This window comes from Sinocyclocheilus anshuiensis, unplaced genomic scaffold (assembly GCF_001515605.1).
Source record: "Sinocyclocheilus anshuiensis isolate Anshui unplaced genomic scaffold, SAMN03320099.WGS_v1.1 scaffold437, whole genome shotgun sequence".
In the NCBI taxonomy this organism is placed as follows: domain Eukaryota; kingdom Metazoa; phylum Chordata; class Actinopteri; order Cypriniformes; family Cyprinidae; genus Sinocyclocheilus; species Sinocyclocheilus anshuiensis.
The window spans coordinates 2014495-2032726 of record NW_015539902.1 but is presented as its reverse complement, the minus strand read 5'-3'; the positions used below and the strand labels follow the sequence as shown (position 1 = coordinate 2032726).

General features: G+C 37.7%; 1 protein-coding gene across 1 annotated transcript in view; it reads right to left on the bottom strand.

The window, feature by feature from the left end:
• The window catches only part of nbeaa (neurobeachin a), a 132362-nt gene that overhangs the window by 11835 nt on the left and 102295 nt on the right, over positions 1–18232 (bottom strand). The window contains exons 20-35 of the mRNA XM_016483102.1: positions 17908–17989; positions 17655–17778; positions 16070–16262; positions 14709–15728; positions 13602–13819; positions 13150–13303; positions 12547–12555; positions 10794–10974; positions 9864–9988; positions 9513–9620; positions 9258–9426; positions 7101–7578; positions 4840–4994; positions 4441–4567; positions 2122–2249; positions 856–917 (exon numbers count right to left, since the gene is read on the bottom strand). Coding sequence (XP_016338588.1) covers positions 856–917; positions 2122–2249; positions 4441–4567; positions 4840–4994; positions 7101–7578; positions 9258–9426; positions 9513–9620; positions 9864–9988; positions 10794–10974; positions 12547–12555; positions 13150–13303; positions 13602–13819; positions 14709–15728; positions 16070–16262; positions 17655–17778; positions 17908–17989 — 3333 coding nt within the window. The remainder of the gene's footprint in view (positions 1–855; positions 918–2121; positions 2250–4440; positions 4568–4839; positions 4995–7100; positions 7579–9257; positions 9427–9512; positions 9621–9863; positions 9989–10793; positions 10975–12546; positions 12556–13149; positions 13304–13601; positions 13820–14708; positions 15729–16069; positions 16263–17654; positions 17779–17907; positions 17990–18232) is intronic.

Sequence of the window (18232 nt, the reverse complement as noted above, 5' to 3'; positions counted from 1 at the left end):
AGAAAGCCTGCTGAGATGCGGTAGTCTGAAATCTTGATCATTCAGAAGAGTTCAAAGAGGTTCAGTGGGGCTCCTAGTATAAGATACTGACATCCAGATGTAATTGTATGATAATTCTGTTTTGAAATGTTTGATTAGTGGTAAGAAAAGTACATTTCTCCTCATGTGGATTGAAAGCAAAGCATATTATGGAGCACAGTGATGGATTTTCAATGGAGTGTCTTAAAGGTAAGTGAAAATTCTTTATCTCTAAACACTAAATGCCTTCAGACACTGTTGATTAATCAATTCTATATAAAGACTGTGAAAAACAACAGGAATACTTTCAGAATGTGAATACGTGTAAGTTTAGTGGCATTATTTGCTGTAAAGTTGCTTTGCAATGATTTGTATTGTGAAAAGCGCTATACAAATAAACTTGAATTGAATTATTGGAAGCAAAAAACACATTACTGTAGCTCTCAAACAGTTAAGCACAGTGCTAGCAAAGGTCTTGGGTTTGATTCCCTCAAAATGCGTGAACTGATAAAATGTGAATGTATTTTGCTGTGGAAGTTCAGAAGTATGCAGTGATACTTTGATACCCACACTGGCTTCAGCGTAATGTAGGGTGGGTCTGAAATCAGATCCTGTTTAGGTCAAGCACAAAGCTTCAAAAGAGGCTCAAAAGATTGATGAAATGTTGCCACACTGCAGCGCTGTGACCTTTTCCAAGATTTTAAGCTGTTTAAGTGCAGTTTATTCACCGTTTATGAAGCCTGAAATATGAATGTAACTTGTGCGGCGATGGAAAATACTGAAGTCAAAGTGAATTATTCAAAATAAATTATTAGAGAATAAAGAGAGAAATCTCACCTGCGAGCACAAGAGCATCACAAGCTCCACAACCGATGTGCTGGACTTCATACAAACTAAGCCTGTGGCAGTGCATTGACAGAAAACAGATTTTAGCATGCGCATGTCTAAAAGATGAATATAAACCTCAGCGGGTTTCAAAAGACTGACAACACAGTGTAGACTTTTGGACCCCACTGTACATGTGTGTAACATAAATTTACCTAACGTAATTGGCTCAGAACTTTAAAGTGATACATCTATTTTCTAATGTACACACAGTTCTGCTGTATTTTAAACAACAAAAACAGACAAACATTAAACTGTGAGGAGGTCAAGACAAGGTGAGAGCACAGACATTAAAGCCTGACAGGACAACAGGGAGGGGAGGGAGAGGACTTAATAAGGGGGGTGAAGAAGAGAGGAAGGAAATATAAAGAGACAAAAACAGTGGTGGAACAAGAAGCAAAAGTGATTCACTCTAGATCTGGATCTTCAGATTTAGGTTTCCTTTGATTTCTGATGAAATGAAGAGAGGATGTCCTCTCAGGACTCAACAATAAAGATGGTCTGATAGGAGGGGCCCAGTGTGACCAAGTTTTGGGCCAGCTGATGGAACTGTCACTTTCCATACCAGCTATTACTGCAAATTTAAAAACTAATTGTTTGTATGTGTTTATTTGTTTCATACAGTTTTTTTTCTTCTTTCTGGTAAAGAAAATGTTTCATAAAATATATTTTGTCTGACACAAAAATGTATACACAAATTTAAATACAAAACTAAAAATTTATTTTTATGCAAATGAATTTAATTGAACTAGAAAGAATTACAAAATGTCTTGCATACCACTGTAATATCTGTACAGCAACTATATTTTTAAAAATATTATTATTATTTATTTATTTGTTTATTTTAATTAAAAATGAATTTGTGTTGTGAGGCCAATGAAATTATTAGCTTTGCATATATATATATATATGACTAGGCTTAAAGGGGGGAAAAATCCTTATTGTTGAGATTTTTTTTTTTTTACACCTTTAGGCATCTCTTAAATCACTTCTTCAAAGTTTAGCCTGCAATTCTGCCCACAGTCCCTTCATCTACATTTTTTTGAACATCCTTTCATCCTAAGCAGTTCTGTTTTTCTCATACCTTCTCTGGGTCCATGCACTCGCACAATTGTGTGTGTATGAGGCAGCCAGTGGACACACACACACAGCAGACAGTGAGGGACTCCACAGAGACACCAGGTAGAGAGGAAAAGGAGCACTATACAGCACCTGTACCTTCTATGAGCAACTCCTGCCCATGACTGCCCAACAGAGTCCGCGAAAGGAAGGGGGCGAAATCCACAAAGATCTCCCTCAGCAAGGGGGCCACTTTCTCTAAGGCGCGCTCCAATTTAGTCGTGATACTACGGGATGAAAATGAAAGACAGAGATAGAGAGAAATACTCCAGTTAGTTCCAAAATACAGAGACCAGTTTAAAAATCACACTTCCTTTTAATTCCAGCTGGTTAGTATGTGACAAAGTCTATGGCGTTACTGCTGGGTTAAAGCCAACCTTCAGGAATTCAACCACAGGGAGGCAGAAAGAGCAAATGCTTAACGCTTAATCACCTTGTTATACTGCACACATCACCCTTAAGTGCCACTGCGCTTAGCTACAAGCTGAGTTAACCTGCGCTAAGACTATAACTTCAGCGCCAGGGATGCAAATGACGACAAACTAGGGTGAGTGTGAAAGCTAAAGGTCTGAGGACATCCAGTGTGGTGCAAACAAGGAATGACTTGATATGATTAATGACAATGTCTCTACTGAAACGGCAAACTAGCAGGGTTGATTCTGTCAAGTTATTGGAAAACATTACTGCTGATTAGGAATGTATATGCTTTTTATGGACTATCAATGTGTTTGTTTTTTGCATTTTGCAGCATTTCAGTTACAAACACTAGCTCAAGTCACTGAGATTAAATCTTAACCAGGTGTGATGCAAAGACTGGAAATTACAGCCAATCAGAGCATATTTGATGTCTATGCTGCATTCACATTACATTTGCGTATTAAGTTGGCGGCTAGTAAAAACCGTTCACTTTGTTGAAATTGTCATGTCATGTAAAAACAATCAAAATGGCAGCAGCTTCATCGGTTAAGGGCAGTTAAGTAGCAACCTGCTTGATATTCCATTTTATTACAGCCATTCTTATGTGGCGTTCTTTCTTTGGTCAGTGTATATAAGTGTCTGTCTGTAAACACCAAATCCACGCATGGATTTATTTGTGTTAAACACTGCACCAAAGAAACAAATTACTTAGCCTGTCCCTGTGAAAAGCTCAAAAGTAAAATCTCTTATTTTCAATAAACATGATGTGAAGGCAGCATAAAAATACAGATACGATTTCACAGTGGGTAGGGCTACCCAGAATAATGCAATGGAAATAAAAACCACTAAAACTAAAACTATTTAAAAAAATTATTTTGGTAACTAAAATAAAGCAAAAATAACTAAAACTAAAATAAAAATAAGGTGAAATAGAAATATACATAAAAAAACAACAACTAATAAACATGAAAAAAGACAAACAAACTAAAATTAAAATACAAATTAAAATAAATACAAAAATGTAATTAAAAATATATATTAAAAAAATGCTAAAATAACGCTGACACACTTGTTTAAAAAAAATGAATTGAACAAATTAAAATCAAAGAGACAAAGAGATTATTCTTGAATATTTATGGCGTCATACCTGGTTTGGACAATGTAAATAATGAGAAAAAGAGACAGAATCAAATCTATTACAAATCTTACAAATCAAAGCAGCAGCGGTGGTGTAGCTGGCCAGCTTGAAAACTCACAACCACCAGGAAAAAGAGGCAGAAAAAGAGAGAAAACAAAAAGACAGAGAGAAAAAAGGGAAGGGAATGTTAAGCTGGTAGCACTGGGTAAGGGGGGCCAGTTCAAGCTTCCTTGCCTAAGAAACTGTCCTGCATCTCTGGGGGCTGTTTGGAATCCTGTCAGCGAACTAAAGGATTTGAGTTCAGGAGGCGTCAGCCTGGTTCGCAGTGGACACTGGTCCACTTCACAAAAGGCACTGCAATACAAATGGGCACAAACAGACAGTAATGACTGTACAGGCATTCACTGCAGCTCTTAGTCTAAAGTGTGACGTAATCCCCGTGTGTTGATCTGTGCCAAATCAAAGGATGATTGAGCCTCAAAGCTTCGGTGTCGTACATGCAAAGAGACAAAAATGAAGAAAATCAATTCTGTTGCATTCAAATTAGAACAGATGTACCCAACCATGTTTGGCAGGAAATACACTTCAGACTATCAGTACCTCAAAGTGCATCTTTAAAAGACCTCAGTATGTGTCTGTGAGGGAATCTGTGGCTGTGGTTACAAAGATACACAGATAGGGAAGTGTAGAGAGGAGACAGATGTAAAGTGAAGAAACTAATGGATTATGGGAATCATAGGAAGAAGTAAGACTGCCAAAAAAAAAAAACAGGATGAGCACAGGAAGTGAGAATGCATGATTTAAGGTTTTAAGCATGTGGATAACTGGATAAAGTGAGGAAGAGCATGAGTGTGTGTGTGTACCTCATGTTTTCCACTGTGTCTTCAGGCATGGGTGCAACGGTTTGCACCGCTGGGAGGTTTTTACTTGTGGCACCGTTGACGAAACTTGATGAAGAGGAGGATGAGGAAGAGGCGGAGTCAGTGGCACCTGTGAGACATAATGGACGAGATGGATTAAGCACAAGAAAAGCTGACTATCCTAAAGAAAAAAAAGGTTTGTTTATAGAGCTACAAAGGATGCTTAAATGTCTAAAATGGTCACTACCTTTAGAAAAGTGTCTAAACTTATGAAAGCCCATGACAAGACTTAATGGAAAAAAAATATTAAAGTGATATGCAGGAATCAAATGCATATATAGACCAGCAAAATGTATATGCTCATGGGACTGTGAGATGATGGAAATATTCAGGACGACTCGCCTGTTGTGTTGATCATGCTTTTAGGTGTTGCTGTGGCAGCAGCAAAGATATTGGGCGTACTTCCTGACGAGGGCACTCCACTGGTGGTGGGTGTTCCTACTGTGTTCACAGCCAGGCTCCCTGGAGGGGGCTTCTTAACAGGCACCACCACGCTCCTGAGAGTGTGTACACACACACGTATTGATTATACTCAAGAATTAATCACAAGACTTCACATCAAAATAATTTGATATAACCTAAATCAAAAACTTATATATACACTACCATTAAAAAGTTTGGTGTCGGTAAGATTTTTTAAAATCTCTTTTTTATCCAAAGTGAGTTGCAGTAGATAAGCATAAGCAATTCTTCAAAGTGCCAACAAAATTCAAAGTATACAATGCCTTTTAATAAATATATAAAAAAATAAATAAATAATATTTAATAATAATAATATTTAAATATATAATATTATTAATATTAACAATAAATTAAATGTAAATACACTACCGTTCAAAAGTATGGTGTCATTAAAACATTGTAAATGTTTTTGAAAGAAGTGTTTTATGCTCAACAAGGCTGCATTTATTTGATAATAAATACAGAGTAAAAACAGAATTATTGTGAAATATTATTACAATTTAAAATACAATTTTCAGTTAGAGTATATTTTAAAATATCATTTATTGCAGTGATTTCAAAGCTGAATTTTCAGTATAATCTCTCCATTCTTCAGTGTGACATGATCCTTCAGAAATCATTCTAATATACTGATTTGGTGCAAAATAAATCTCTTATTAATTTTATTAATTTATCTTATAAATTTTAAATATTGTGCTGCCTAATATTTTTTGGATACTATGAAAAATTTTGTTTTCAGGATTCTTTAATAAGTAAAAATGAGTAAAAAACTTCGGTAACATTTAAATAAAAAAATAGGAGTCCAACCATTTCAGCCCACCCCATGGTGAAAAAGGAGAGTATGATAAAATATTAACCTGCCCTGATGAATTATTAACACTCAAGAAGCCTGTCAATGATTAACAGCATAACCTTATGTATAATTTATTCATCAGGTTTTCTTAATTGGGAAGAACGAAGAGGATTAATGTTCAGAGGGGCTTTAGTTTGTATTGTAGAGTATCAGTGGATCCCATACACTAAGCCAGTCAGTCTCTTGAGCCCTGAGCACACTATTGCACAGAGCCACTGGCATTTCTGCAGATGCCTGTGCAGTAATGAGGAGCTAGACACAGAGAAATGGACTGCATAAAAAATGAGGGGAAGGCCTTGTGCTTGCGTTTGTGTAATTAAGGTGTTCTTTACTTCATTTTTCTCAAAAAGTCTTGACAGACCACATGTAAGTGTAACTGCATTGATTCATGAATGATTTATTGGTTCAATCGCTCTGTTCCAAAATCCATTTTAAGATAACAAAAGTGCACGCCTGAAGCAAAAGCTGTTCCAAAAGGCAGGCAGCATAAAATATTTAATTTTGCTGAACTTAACTTTATACAATTAATAAAAAAAAATATATGTATGATTAAACTATATTACATTATATTAGATTACATAGATTAAAAATTTTTTTTTTTTTAAATGAAATCGAAATTACTTCGACATCGATTGTTTTTTAGAGAAGCATATCATTGTTTATTAACCTCAGTGTATTGTGAGTCTGTACTAAAAGGTTTATATTATTAAATGTTAACCTAAGTGAATTATTTTTAAAATTAAATATTAAAATATAATATTATAAATAGTGCTGTCAAACGACTAATAGCGATTAATCACATCCAAAATAAAAGTTGTTGTTTACATAATATGTGTGTGTACTGTGTAAATGTATTATGTATATATAAATACACACACATGCATGTATATATTTAAGAAAAATATGTTATGTTTATACATTTAAAATATTTATATGTAATATCAATTATATTAATATAAATATATACATGGAAATATTTTCAAAATATATACTGTATGTGTGTGTATTTATATATGCATAATAAATATACACACTATACACATTATGTAAACAAAAACTTTTATTTTGGATTTATAATCGTTTGACAGCACTAATTATAAATTGCTATATTATATATTTAAGCTTGATGTGTTCAGCTTTCTGGGTCTTGGGTTTAATACTTTTAATTATTTTAACAATTATTTTAATAATATTGCCTGTTAATAAAGGTTGGTCTGAAACATACATGAAAGACAAGCATAATATAACCTGTGTTATTTGATGTGCTAGACACGCTAGAGCTGCCCACCTGTCAAACGAGTGGAACTGCATGGGCAGCACGGCAGCAGCTTCCCTCTTCAGGGCAGGGTCAGGGTGGTACGGCTGGGGCTCAGGCCCCGCCTCCGCCCCCTCCACCGGTGCTGCCACTAAACTCTTCAGGATCTCCTTCACATTGATTCCCTTGTTGGCCTGGCTGATGCTGGAGATCGACGCAGCTGGTTTCAGAACCTCCATGCCAGGTGGCGACTCCAACAGGGACTCACGGGACTTCCTCACCTCCGACGACAGTGTGCACAGCAACTCGCTCATGGCATCCGGGCCTCCAGAGCTCCCACCCAATCCGCTGGAGTCTGCGCCCAGCTCGGAGCCATTGAGAGCACTGGTGACCTGCTCCTCCCCGATGCCAGAGTCAGTGTGAGGCAGTGATCCCTCCAGGGGAAGATCGTCCAGAGGGGTGGCGGCTTGGCGGTCTCCACATACACCATCTGAGAAGGAGGATGGGTTTTCTGAAATTTGCACACATAAATTAGTGGTCAAAAGTTTTGAATAATTATGTTTTTTTTTAAGTTTTTGAAATACGTCTATTGTGTTCACCAAGCCTGCATTTATTTGACAAAAAATACAGTAAAACAAGTAATATTCTAAAATATAATTATAATTTAAAATATCTGTTTTCTGATTTGATATATTTGAAAATGTCATTTATTCATGCAATGGCAAAATTGATTTTTCAGCATCATTACTCCAGTCTTCAGTGTCACATGATTCTTGAGAAACTATTCTAATATGTGACCAGCCACAAAACCAACAAAAACAAAAAATAAGGGTCAATTTTTTTAAACTGAGATTTATATATCTTCTGAAAGCTGAATAAATAAGCTTCCCATTGATGCATGGTTTGTTAGGATAGTATCATATTTGGCCGAGATGCAACTATTTGAAAATCTGGAATCTGAGGGTGCAAAAAAAACTAAATATTGAGAAAATCGCCTTTAAAGTTGTCCAAAAGAAGTCCTTAGCAATGCATATTACTAATCAAAAATTACGTTTTGATATATTTACTGTAGGAGATTTACAAAATATCTTAATGGAACATGATCTTTACCTAATATCCTAATGATTTTTGGCATAAAAGAAAAATCGATAATTTTGATCCATACAATGTATTTTTGGCTATTGCTACAAATATACTCGTGCTACTTAAGACTACTTAAGGTTTTGTGCTCCAGGGTCACATATGCTGATTTGTTGCTCAGTTATTTTCAATTATTGCTGATGCTCGATTATTAATAATAGTTTTTTTTTATTATTATCAAAGATTTTGCTGCTTAATACTTTTTGTGGAAACCATGGTACATTTTTTTTCAGGATTCTTTGATGAATAGACAGTTCAAAAGAACAGGATTTTTAAAAATATAAATATTTTGTAAAATTATAAGTGTATTTACTGCCCTTGATGAATAAAAGTATTATTTTTTTTCTTTTAATCTCTTAAAGGGAAGTATATTGAGGTTTCCACAAAATATTAAGCAGCAAAAACTGTTTTTCACATTTATATTAATAAGAAATGTTTCTTGAGCATCAAATCAGCATAGAATGATTCCTGAAGGATCAAGTGACACTGAAATCTGGAGTAATGGCTGCTAAATAATTTAGCTTTGCCATCACAGGAATAAACTACATTTTAAAATATATCAAAACAAAAAAAAAAACTGTTATTTTAAATTGTAATAATTTTCCATAATATTACTATTTTAACTTTATTATTTAACAAATAGATGCGATCTTGGTGAACATAAGAGTCAGAGATAAGAGCAGAAATTCAGTCATTACAGAAGCATTTCAGAGCTGCTTCCTTAAGAGATACAGTTTATGCAGTTTACTGCAGCCTATGCCAAGCAGTTCTTTCCACCTGAGTATTAATTCAATATTGCACTCAGATAAAGCTTTGCAATAATGCCTTGAACACTTAAGTTGATGAAATCCTCCCTACGGGGAGTAACTGGATGACTATATAGCAGAGATAATCAGAGACAGTTAAGAAATGCGTGAGTGGAAGGTGTTTGACTGCGTTTAAACACTTAGCATTTTTGGGGTGTTTAAGTGGTAAATGACTAAAGATACACATCTATTGAGTATAATCAAAGTCACACGCTCATAATGACACTGCAGATGCCAAGTTCACCTGTGCTGGTGGGTGAATTAATCTCTTGTCGGATGCTTCTCCCTGATAGGCTGCTGGACCTGCCGATCTCCCGTTGTGGCTCCAGGATGTCCCGGTATTTGGACACCATAAGGACAGAGATGAAGTAGACCACAGCCAGAGCCAGGAACTGAGCCTGTTTACTGTCATCCTGTTGAACACAGAGTATGGTTAACAATCATTCTGGTCATGTAAACATACACGCTTTGCTCCGGCGCAGGTAAGTGAGTGTCTCACCACGTCTCTAAAAACGACAGCTCGGAGACGATTGATGTCCACGTCCTGCAGCAGTCTGTCTGGGTCTTTGATGGGAGAAAGGTTACGCGGGACATTCTGTATGACGGTCTGCGGCAGAGAGGATGAGAGAATCATACATTAAACCACAGGACACACACACACATGGACATACACTGGTTTAATTATGCAAATAATTGCATAATAGAAGTTTTTATAGTAAAAAATGTATTGCCTTTTGTTCTGTTTCTGTGTTTCTAATGTGCATTTGATTTGTTTTCAGAGACTCTTTAGTGTGTTTGTGTGCGTACGTGTCTGTTCTCTTGTGTTTGTGCAGGTGTGTGAGTGTATAACCTTGCTGGCGGATGCTGCAGTCTGTAGGTTCTCCTGGGTCTTGCTGATTGGCAGCGAGCTTTTGCTGCCTCTGTCTCTCTGCCTCTGCCTGCATTCCAGACAGTTCCTCACTGCTACACAACATACTGAGAAGAGACAAACAGTTTTACTAGAACGTCTGGCTTGATATTCACATCACACCACACAGACACACAGCTACACTACCGTTCAAAAGTGGTTTGGTAAGATTTTTAAAAAATGTTTATGAAAGAAGCTGATTTATGCTCATCAAAGCTGCATTTATTTGATCAAAAATACAATAAAAACAGTAATATTGAAAAAAAAAAAAAGCAATAAAAAAAAAAACTGTTCTATTTTAATATATTTTAAAATGTTTGCCAGTGATGGCATAGCTGAATTTTCAGAAATCATTCTAATATGAAACTAAAATTTTTGTGGAAACGGTGATAATATGTTTTCACGATTCTATGATGAACAGAAAGAATCAAAAATTATTTGAAATATTTTTTGTAACAATGTAAAAGTCTTCATGTTACTTTTGATTTATTTAATGCCTCCTTCCTGAATAAAAATATAAATTTATTTTTAAAAGTCCTTTTGAATGGTAGTGTACATACATATTTGCGCATTAACCCCTCAAACCCCTTTTAAAGGTGAAATGTGTATTTTATCAATGTCTAAATATTTCTTCTATCCCATATTAATAATGGGGAGAGAAGTGAGTCATTCGAGGAGTGTAAACACTGGGGGTCTTGTTTGTTTAATTGGCCTCATATATTAACTTCTTTTTAACCAGTGGTTTTGTTGCCATATAAGTTAAATACAGTACTTCACCAATGTACAAAAACTTTATGTTTAGTCAAAGAACATACAGTATACCAAAAATGACATATTTGAAATATTTAGATGGGTAAGATACATCACACATACCTAATCGTAGACACTGGCGCATTAGTCCCCCTGACGACATGTTCTTTTCAGCCTCAATCTCGCTGAAATTGAGAGAACTGGCAAACACGAGCACATCCACCATGGCCATCAGCCGGCTCAGAAACGTGACAGCCGTTTCTGACGACATGCCCTGGGTCGCCTCCACATTCTCAAGCTCCATCTGGGAGGACACACATACACATAACCAAAATCCAGAAGTTTAGACACATATCCTAATACATTTTGAAGCAAAAACACACACAGAGTAATGCTCACATCTATACAGGATTATGCTACTGACAATGTGCTGACAAACAAACAAATGTGTGATAGCAGCAAATCAATAATGCCAGGCCAACTTCACATGAAACATGCCTCTCTTGGAAAACCTCACACCACTAGAAGGAAGTGTGTTCAAACCAGTGTGACACCTATTTGTGTGTGAACAGTCAGTGCTGCAGTGCCGTGTGCGCTTAATCTTTGCGGTGGTCAGGAAACACGTCACCATTTTGCAACATCAATATCAAAAGTTCAACATAATTACATGGTGTATTACAAAGAACAAACCTTTTTGCAAAGCAAAAGAAAACACTAAGGAGTCTTTCAAGCAGTGGCAAATATGCTTTTAAAATCTTTTGAAAAATATGGGGTGATGGAGATATGAACCGCTATCTTAAAACCCACAGCTCTGAAAATGTGCTGAAAATAACATAATTGATGTTGAAAACTGGGAACATGATTGTTGCTAGGAGACATAATAGTGGCGAATAAGAGGTCACGCAGTTATGCATTGTGGGTATGTATAGGGGCGATAGCTCGGACCCACCTCGGCCCCTGTGCCAGAGCTTCCTGGCAGGCTATTAACTTCATTGCTTTTTGTCCCTTTCTGTAAGCAAGAACCTCCTCGTGTCTTTATGACCAACACAGAGGGGAACAAATGAAGTTGACATTTAATAAAGACCCTTATATATGGACCAATAGAGCCGGGGGGCTCATCACAGCACCATGGTGTGTGCTAATTTATTTAATGCAATTTAATATCAGTATCTGTCTGTTTGAAGGTTTTCCATGAATAACAGATGATTATGATGAAGGTCTGATAAAATACTTCATCAGATACGATCACTTAAACGGATCATATAACAGAATAATACTGGTAAGTTTGCACTTTAATACATCCATAATCTCATATTTAAAGGTGCACTCAGTTTGTTTTACTAATTAAAAGAGTTCTATACGTGAAGAAAAAATGTACTTCTGAAAATATATTTAAAATCATTTTCACTTACTTTTTACGTGGCTGCCTTGTGGGGGCTGCCATTTTAAAAATCATACGATCAGCCAGATACTACTCACTACTTACTGGACACTTTTACATAGATAATAAATTAATCATGACTGACCGCAGATATCACATTTTTATATGAACCTGAAAACTTTTGCATGATGCATTTATAATTCCTCTATACCAAATCCAAGACGGATGGAATATTGGTCAGCTTAACATGAACATGAGTTACTGAGTGCAACTTTGAGTGCAATTCATATATCATAAATCTTTGGGTGAATAAATTGAATGAATGTACACATAGTCTGAGGCTGAAAAAGACAGAAAAGATGGAAATGATCTGAAATGGACCATACATTTTGATCTGGGGAATTAGTGATATTAAAATGTAACATTAAAAAATAAACAAGAAGGTGAATGTTAGAGAAGAATAAATAAATGGGAACTTACAGGGTTTGCACTAACCTTAGAACTCTGTACATGCAAAAGAAACAAAAAAAGAGAGAAACAGGGAAGGGGAAGAAGAAATTAGAGGCAATACAGACAACAAAAGGATACAAAGGCACAAAAAAGCTGGTTAATAAGCAATAGAGTCAGTCAGAGAAAATTTCAGAAAAAGCTGTAAGAATGTTTGCCAGAAATAAAAAGGTTAGAATGCAGGTAAAATGTCAAAGAACACAGGAGAAGAAAGCGGCAAAATTTGAGATTGCGTTCATATTTAAGGTCTCAGGGTAAAAGCACCGACAGAGGATGAAATGTGACATCAGCAGCACTCATGGATGTTTCTATGTGTAGGCAAAAATACTGATCTGGACTTATTCTTGAAATCTGTATAAGATCAGACATGTATTGTCGCCATTCAACGCCAATATAACATTTAGTGATATTCAGGGAATAGAAACAGGAACAACTTTTTTCTTCTATACGATTCCCTATTCTATAAATAATCCCATTACAGCCCTTCCAAACAAAAAAAAAGAAAAACCAGCCACTAGAAAGTGTTTTTTATAATTCAAGGATGTTGTACTGATGTGAATATCCACTAGGGGCCGCTCAAGTGCCACTTACAGATGGGGAGGTGGCAGCAGAGAGCAGGGGAAGGATCCCGCCACATGCTATAATGATGTTATCAACCATCTGAGAAATGAGGTGGATGGTGTTGTGGACAAATATAATGTTCTCGTTACTGTTTACAAAGTCCATGACCGATTTCGTAGAGTGGCTGAGAGAAAGAGAGAACAAAAGAAGACAGCAGTGAAGCAAGACCATGTAAAAGCATATATATAACATGTTCATCTTTTCAGAGTTTTACTGTCAAGTAACACAAAAGAGGTTACAGAGAACTAGAGTATAACATCCTTGTTGGTCCTAGAACAACCAATCTAATTTTACAGAGAGGGCAAGGAGTAGGGTTAGGGTTGGGGATCAGGGGGTCAGAAAAGTTGTTCCAGGACAACACAAGAAGTTCATCTGGGAAGATGTCTTGGCTGGTAATTTCTAAAGGCCAAAAACTCTCATACCTCCTCCACATGTGTACGTCACTTTCCAGAGCGAACAACAGGTCAGTGAGAAGGCGCTGATGCATGGGTGACCATTTGAATTCTGGGATACGGAACATGGTAGTGCGAGGGCCAGGGCTAAACTGCCGCCGCTGTTCTTCTGTCATCGGCATGCCCCGGAAGCCCAGATCCACACGGAGGTCCCTCTCCATCTGACCCGACATACGACCATGAAGAGCCTGCAGGAAAGCAAGAAGATTTGATTGCTTGTTAGTTAATTACAGCATTCATTTCTTTATTTAATTTTCCTGGTTCTAAACCAGACTGAGATTGAGTGGCAACTCATATAACAGTCTATCCTTGGTGGAACACAAAAGGAGATTCTTCAAATAAAGTTATTTCGTTACTACTTTGTTACCGTCTCGAAATATTGTCCTCAGCCAGAGATTTCAAATCTCATTTGTGTCAATATTCCAGTGATGTCCAATCCTGCTCCTAGAGGACCACCTTTAGCTCCAGCCCCAGTTAAACACCTGAACCAGCTAATCAAGGTCTTCAGACTCACTGTTGGAGCTAAACTGGCGGTCCTTAAAAAGAGCAGGATTGGACATCCCTGATATTTTCAAATATACCACAGTAAGACATGTTAAGAAGGGTTTGAAAACAATGACGCCAAAGGACATATTCTCAGATGCCTCTTAACCAAATGCAATGCACCAATTTTGAAATGTAGAAAAGTGATTGCAATTGCACTGAATAGTTTTTTAAATTTCGGTCGGTTTCATTGCATTGTAAGGTTTCAGAAAACTGATGAGAAAAGTCATATGGACAACTTTACTCATTTTTGGAGCTTAACAGCATCTGCCCCCATTCTCTTTCATCTATGGAAAAGGGCAGCATAAAGATTCTTCCTAACATCTTTTTGCGTTCCACAGAAGAAAGTATGCTGGAGCAGTTTAAATGACAGGCATAACCATAGCAAAAGTTATGCGTTTTAAAACGAAAACGCACTAGTGTAAACGTAATACAAGGTAATACAAGGTTTTGCACAACATGAGGGTGAGTAAACATTTCCGAGAGTTACCATCAGTGGGCAAACGCAACAAATAATAAATGAGTGATTCGCACCTGCGTGGTGGCTGTAGTCTGAATCTTCTTCATTTCTTTGTCTTTTCCATCGTCGGATCTCTCTGTGTCTGAAGTGGTGCTGGCTGCATCACCGCCGCTCTTTCCTGCCCTGGCCTCCCCAACCTCTTGCTCCAAACACTCTGCTGTCCTGGCTGCAGCCTGCGCCTCGGCTTCTGCCAGTGTGCTGATGTCCGCCAAGGAGCTCTGCAACTTAAACCCATCATCTTCTGTTAGGCCACTTGGGGTTTGAATCAGATCTGAACCACAAGAAGTCATGTGGGCTAGCAGGCTGAGGTCGTCACTGGCGCTTGAAGTGTGTGGAGTTGTTGGACAAGGAGGCTGTTCAGGGCTGGGCAGCACCAGGGGCTCCGTCGACGCCAATGAGGGAAGCAGCTTCTCATCCACCTTGGGGAACAGGAAGCCATTGTTGCTGGGAACGCTGTCCTTTTCATCTGCGAGTGTGATTAGAGGACCCATGTTCCCATCGTCTTCAGTTAAACCCACCACAACGCTTTCCTCCTCTTTGGGGACAAGGCTCCCATTGAGCTTGTGAACTGCTGCACAGTAGGCGCTGTCCAACAGCGAGTCTACTTCCACCAAGGGACCATTCTCCATGCCACCTCCTCCTCCAAGAACCTCCGGGGACAGATCCAGATCGTCTAATTTAACCTCTGTAGCCTCCACCTTCTCAGCTTTGATGTCTACCAGCAAGTCATGAACTTCCACACGAACCCCCGCCACCGACCGTTCGGCTTCGCCCTCCGGACCTTTGGTCTCGGCCAGCAGGTTCCGAGAGTCTGCATTTTCTCCATAGTCTGCCTCACTCTCTGGTGTCTGCGTCTGAGATGTGTCATCGATCTCGCGGATCTCCAGGTTTCCGTTGACAGTGGTGGGTTGGGCGGAAAGGCCGGAAATTGTGCTGACGGAACCTTTCTTTCCTTTCTTGATGTTCTCTTCCTCTTGTCGTTGGTACTCCTCGTACATCTTTGCCAAGTACTCTTTGTGCGCCTCGTAGGTCACCTAAAGAGGTGAATAGCAGTGTTGAGAGTCTACCTTGGTGTTGGTCTACTTTCCAATTCCAGATTTTTATTTTATCATCTCCACCATTAGATGGATTCAATTGGATCATTGCAACACTTATCCAATTAGGGAAAAAAAAAAGACTTAACAGTGTTTAACTAAATCAAATACTATTGCTGTTAGCATGACCAAAAGACAAGGCCAAAGAGTGGAGACGGTAAAAATAACAACTGTTTCATTCATCACTGACATAAAAAATGCATTAAAACCATTAAATGTGATATTACGAAACTAAATATATCTAGAAAAGCGCTAAGAGCTGCAGATCGGCTTGCTCTAACCTTGGAGTGGGCGATGGAGAGTGTGTCCACCCACACGCGCCAGCCTCCCCACTCATACTTGATGGCATGGTAAAGCAGGATACGGAATATGTTGTAGACCATTTCAGTGATCTTCTGCTCCTCTGGGTTCTTTGGGTTAATGTAGCCCAGAGAGAACATCCAGTCCTGCCACACTGAACACTGCAGCAGACACCTACACACATTACAATGACACCATGATGCCAATTTAGACAGAATGGACTAATTATTCACTCAAGCAGAAGGTTTACTGATGTAAAAGCTCTGGTGCTAAATTTTACACCACCTGTTTTTAACAGTGACTCTACGCTAGTTTTCAAAAGATACTGAAATGTGCATACTCATTTCCTCTATTTATGCATCCTTTGAGTCATCCAATGCTCATTTGAAGTTAACCTTCCAAAACCCCAGAACTTTAATAACACTGATACATGTAATCTTTTGAACACTTAAAAATAAATATCCATGTCCATTTTTCTTACTCAGCATTAATGTTGTGATTTTATTTTGTATTTCTATTTTTCAATAGTGTGTGAAATGCTCTGAAAAATCTTTCAAACAGTAGTAAGCTATATTATTGTCGCATGACCTAATGTTTAATTCGTTCCAGTAATGGAAACCTAGAAAACTTTACGCACCATAATCAGAACTAAATCAAATCTAAACTTAGAGAATCACTCTGTAAACAAAGGCTGAACGTATCAGAACCACATAAAAACAAACAGCCTACGCAAAGTACTAAAGAGGGAGTGCTTTATGATTGCTGGAAATTGCTGGAAATACTCCTTCACTCTTGTCATCTTAGATTCCAGATACGTTTGCTCACTTCAGAATGCTGGGCTTGTTATGGAATACAGAAACAAGCAGTCCCACTTCACCACTGCTAAAATATGCATTGTGATTTTGGTATGCAGTTGTAACCATGGCAGCAGCTACGGAGTGGGCCTGGGTGCATGGTGCGCCTGTTTAGGATAGAAGTGTGCAGATACACACACACTTGATGTACCTAAATCTTACTAATGAGCAAATAAGGGTAACCTGAGTCCAGGTGACAGTCAGGCTTAGCCTCCGCAGGAGCCCACGAAACGGAACGATGCAGAGAGAATGCCACATCAAATCTTCATTCCTCAATGCATTAATTATGATGCAAATTGATTTAATAGGAGGGAGCGTCTTTCCCACTGAGAGGGAGATGCTAAATGCTTCTGATGTTTGCATACAGCTTGCGTGTATAAAATTATTGTAGTGTCTGCATATGTCTGTGGGCATGTTTGTATGTAAGAGGGGATTTGTCAAATTGTAAAACTATTTTCTGTTTATCTATAAATATTAGGGTTTGTTTGTATGTGTGTCAGGTGTTTTCTCAGAGAAGGTTAGAGAGGAAATGCCTTTTTACTCAACAGTAAAAAGCTATGAATTTGCCTATTGATATTCTAAGCTAAATTGTTTTGTATTGGCCATAACATGAAAAAAGTGTGTACGTATATTAAATGGAAAAAGAATTTACTTTAGAAAAACCCAAACACAGATTTAGTATTCACCACTAGTGTGTGTACAAACAGCTTACCGTCTGTTCTCTCTGCTGTTGCTGAAGAGTTTGATCATGTCGGACAGGAAGAGGCGTCGTACTTCCATCAGCTCAGCGCTGGGGGAGGAACTTTTAAGCAGCGTAGCCACAACCTTCAGAATCACTGAGAAAATCAAAAAGAAAAAGGAGAGAGTGAAATGGAAAAAGGAAGGAGAGCTTAGACATTGATCCGGTGTGTGTTTAAACTGATCTGATAAAATATCTAGAAATGAAATGAACAACAGACACTTACTTGGGTTTTGGATCTTGACTGTAGAATCGGGTTCTGGGTGAGGCTTGTGCACCACCTGAGTGCAAACCTGTTCTGTTAAGATCTACATTAGACAAAATTCAGTTTGATTAGACCAGAAATCATTTTTTTTGTACATGTTATTCAAACAAACATAATCATCCATCTTATAAATAAATTAAAGATAAGGTTTCAGGGAGAACACTTTCTATGAAGTGTTATAAAAACACATATGAATATAAATAATAAATATTTTTGCTAACACATTATTTAATATATTCTATTTTAACACAACATATTCCTGAATTGCCTGGAACTTGGATATGAT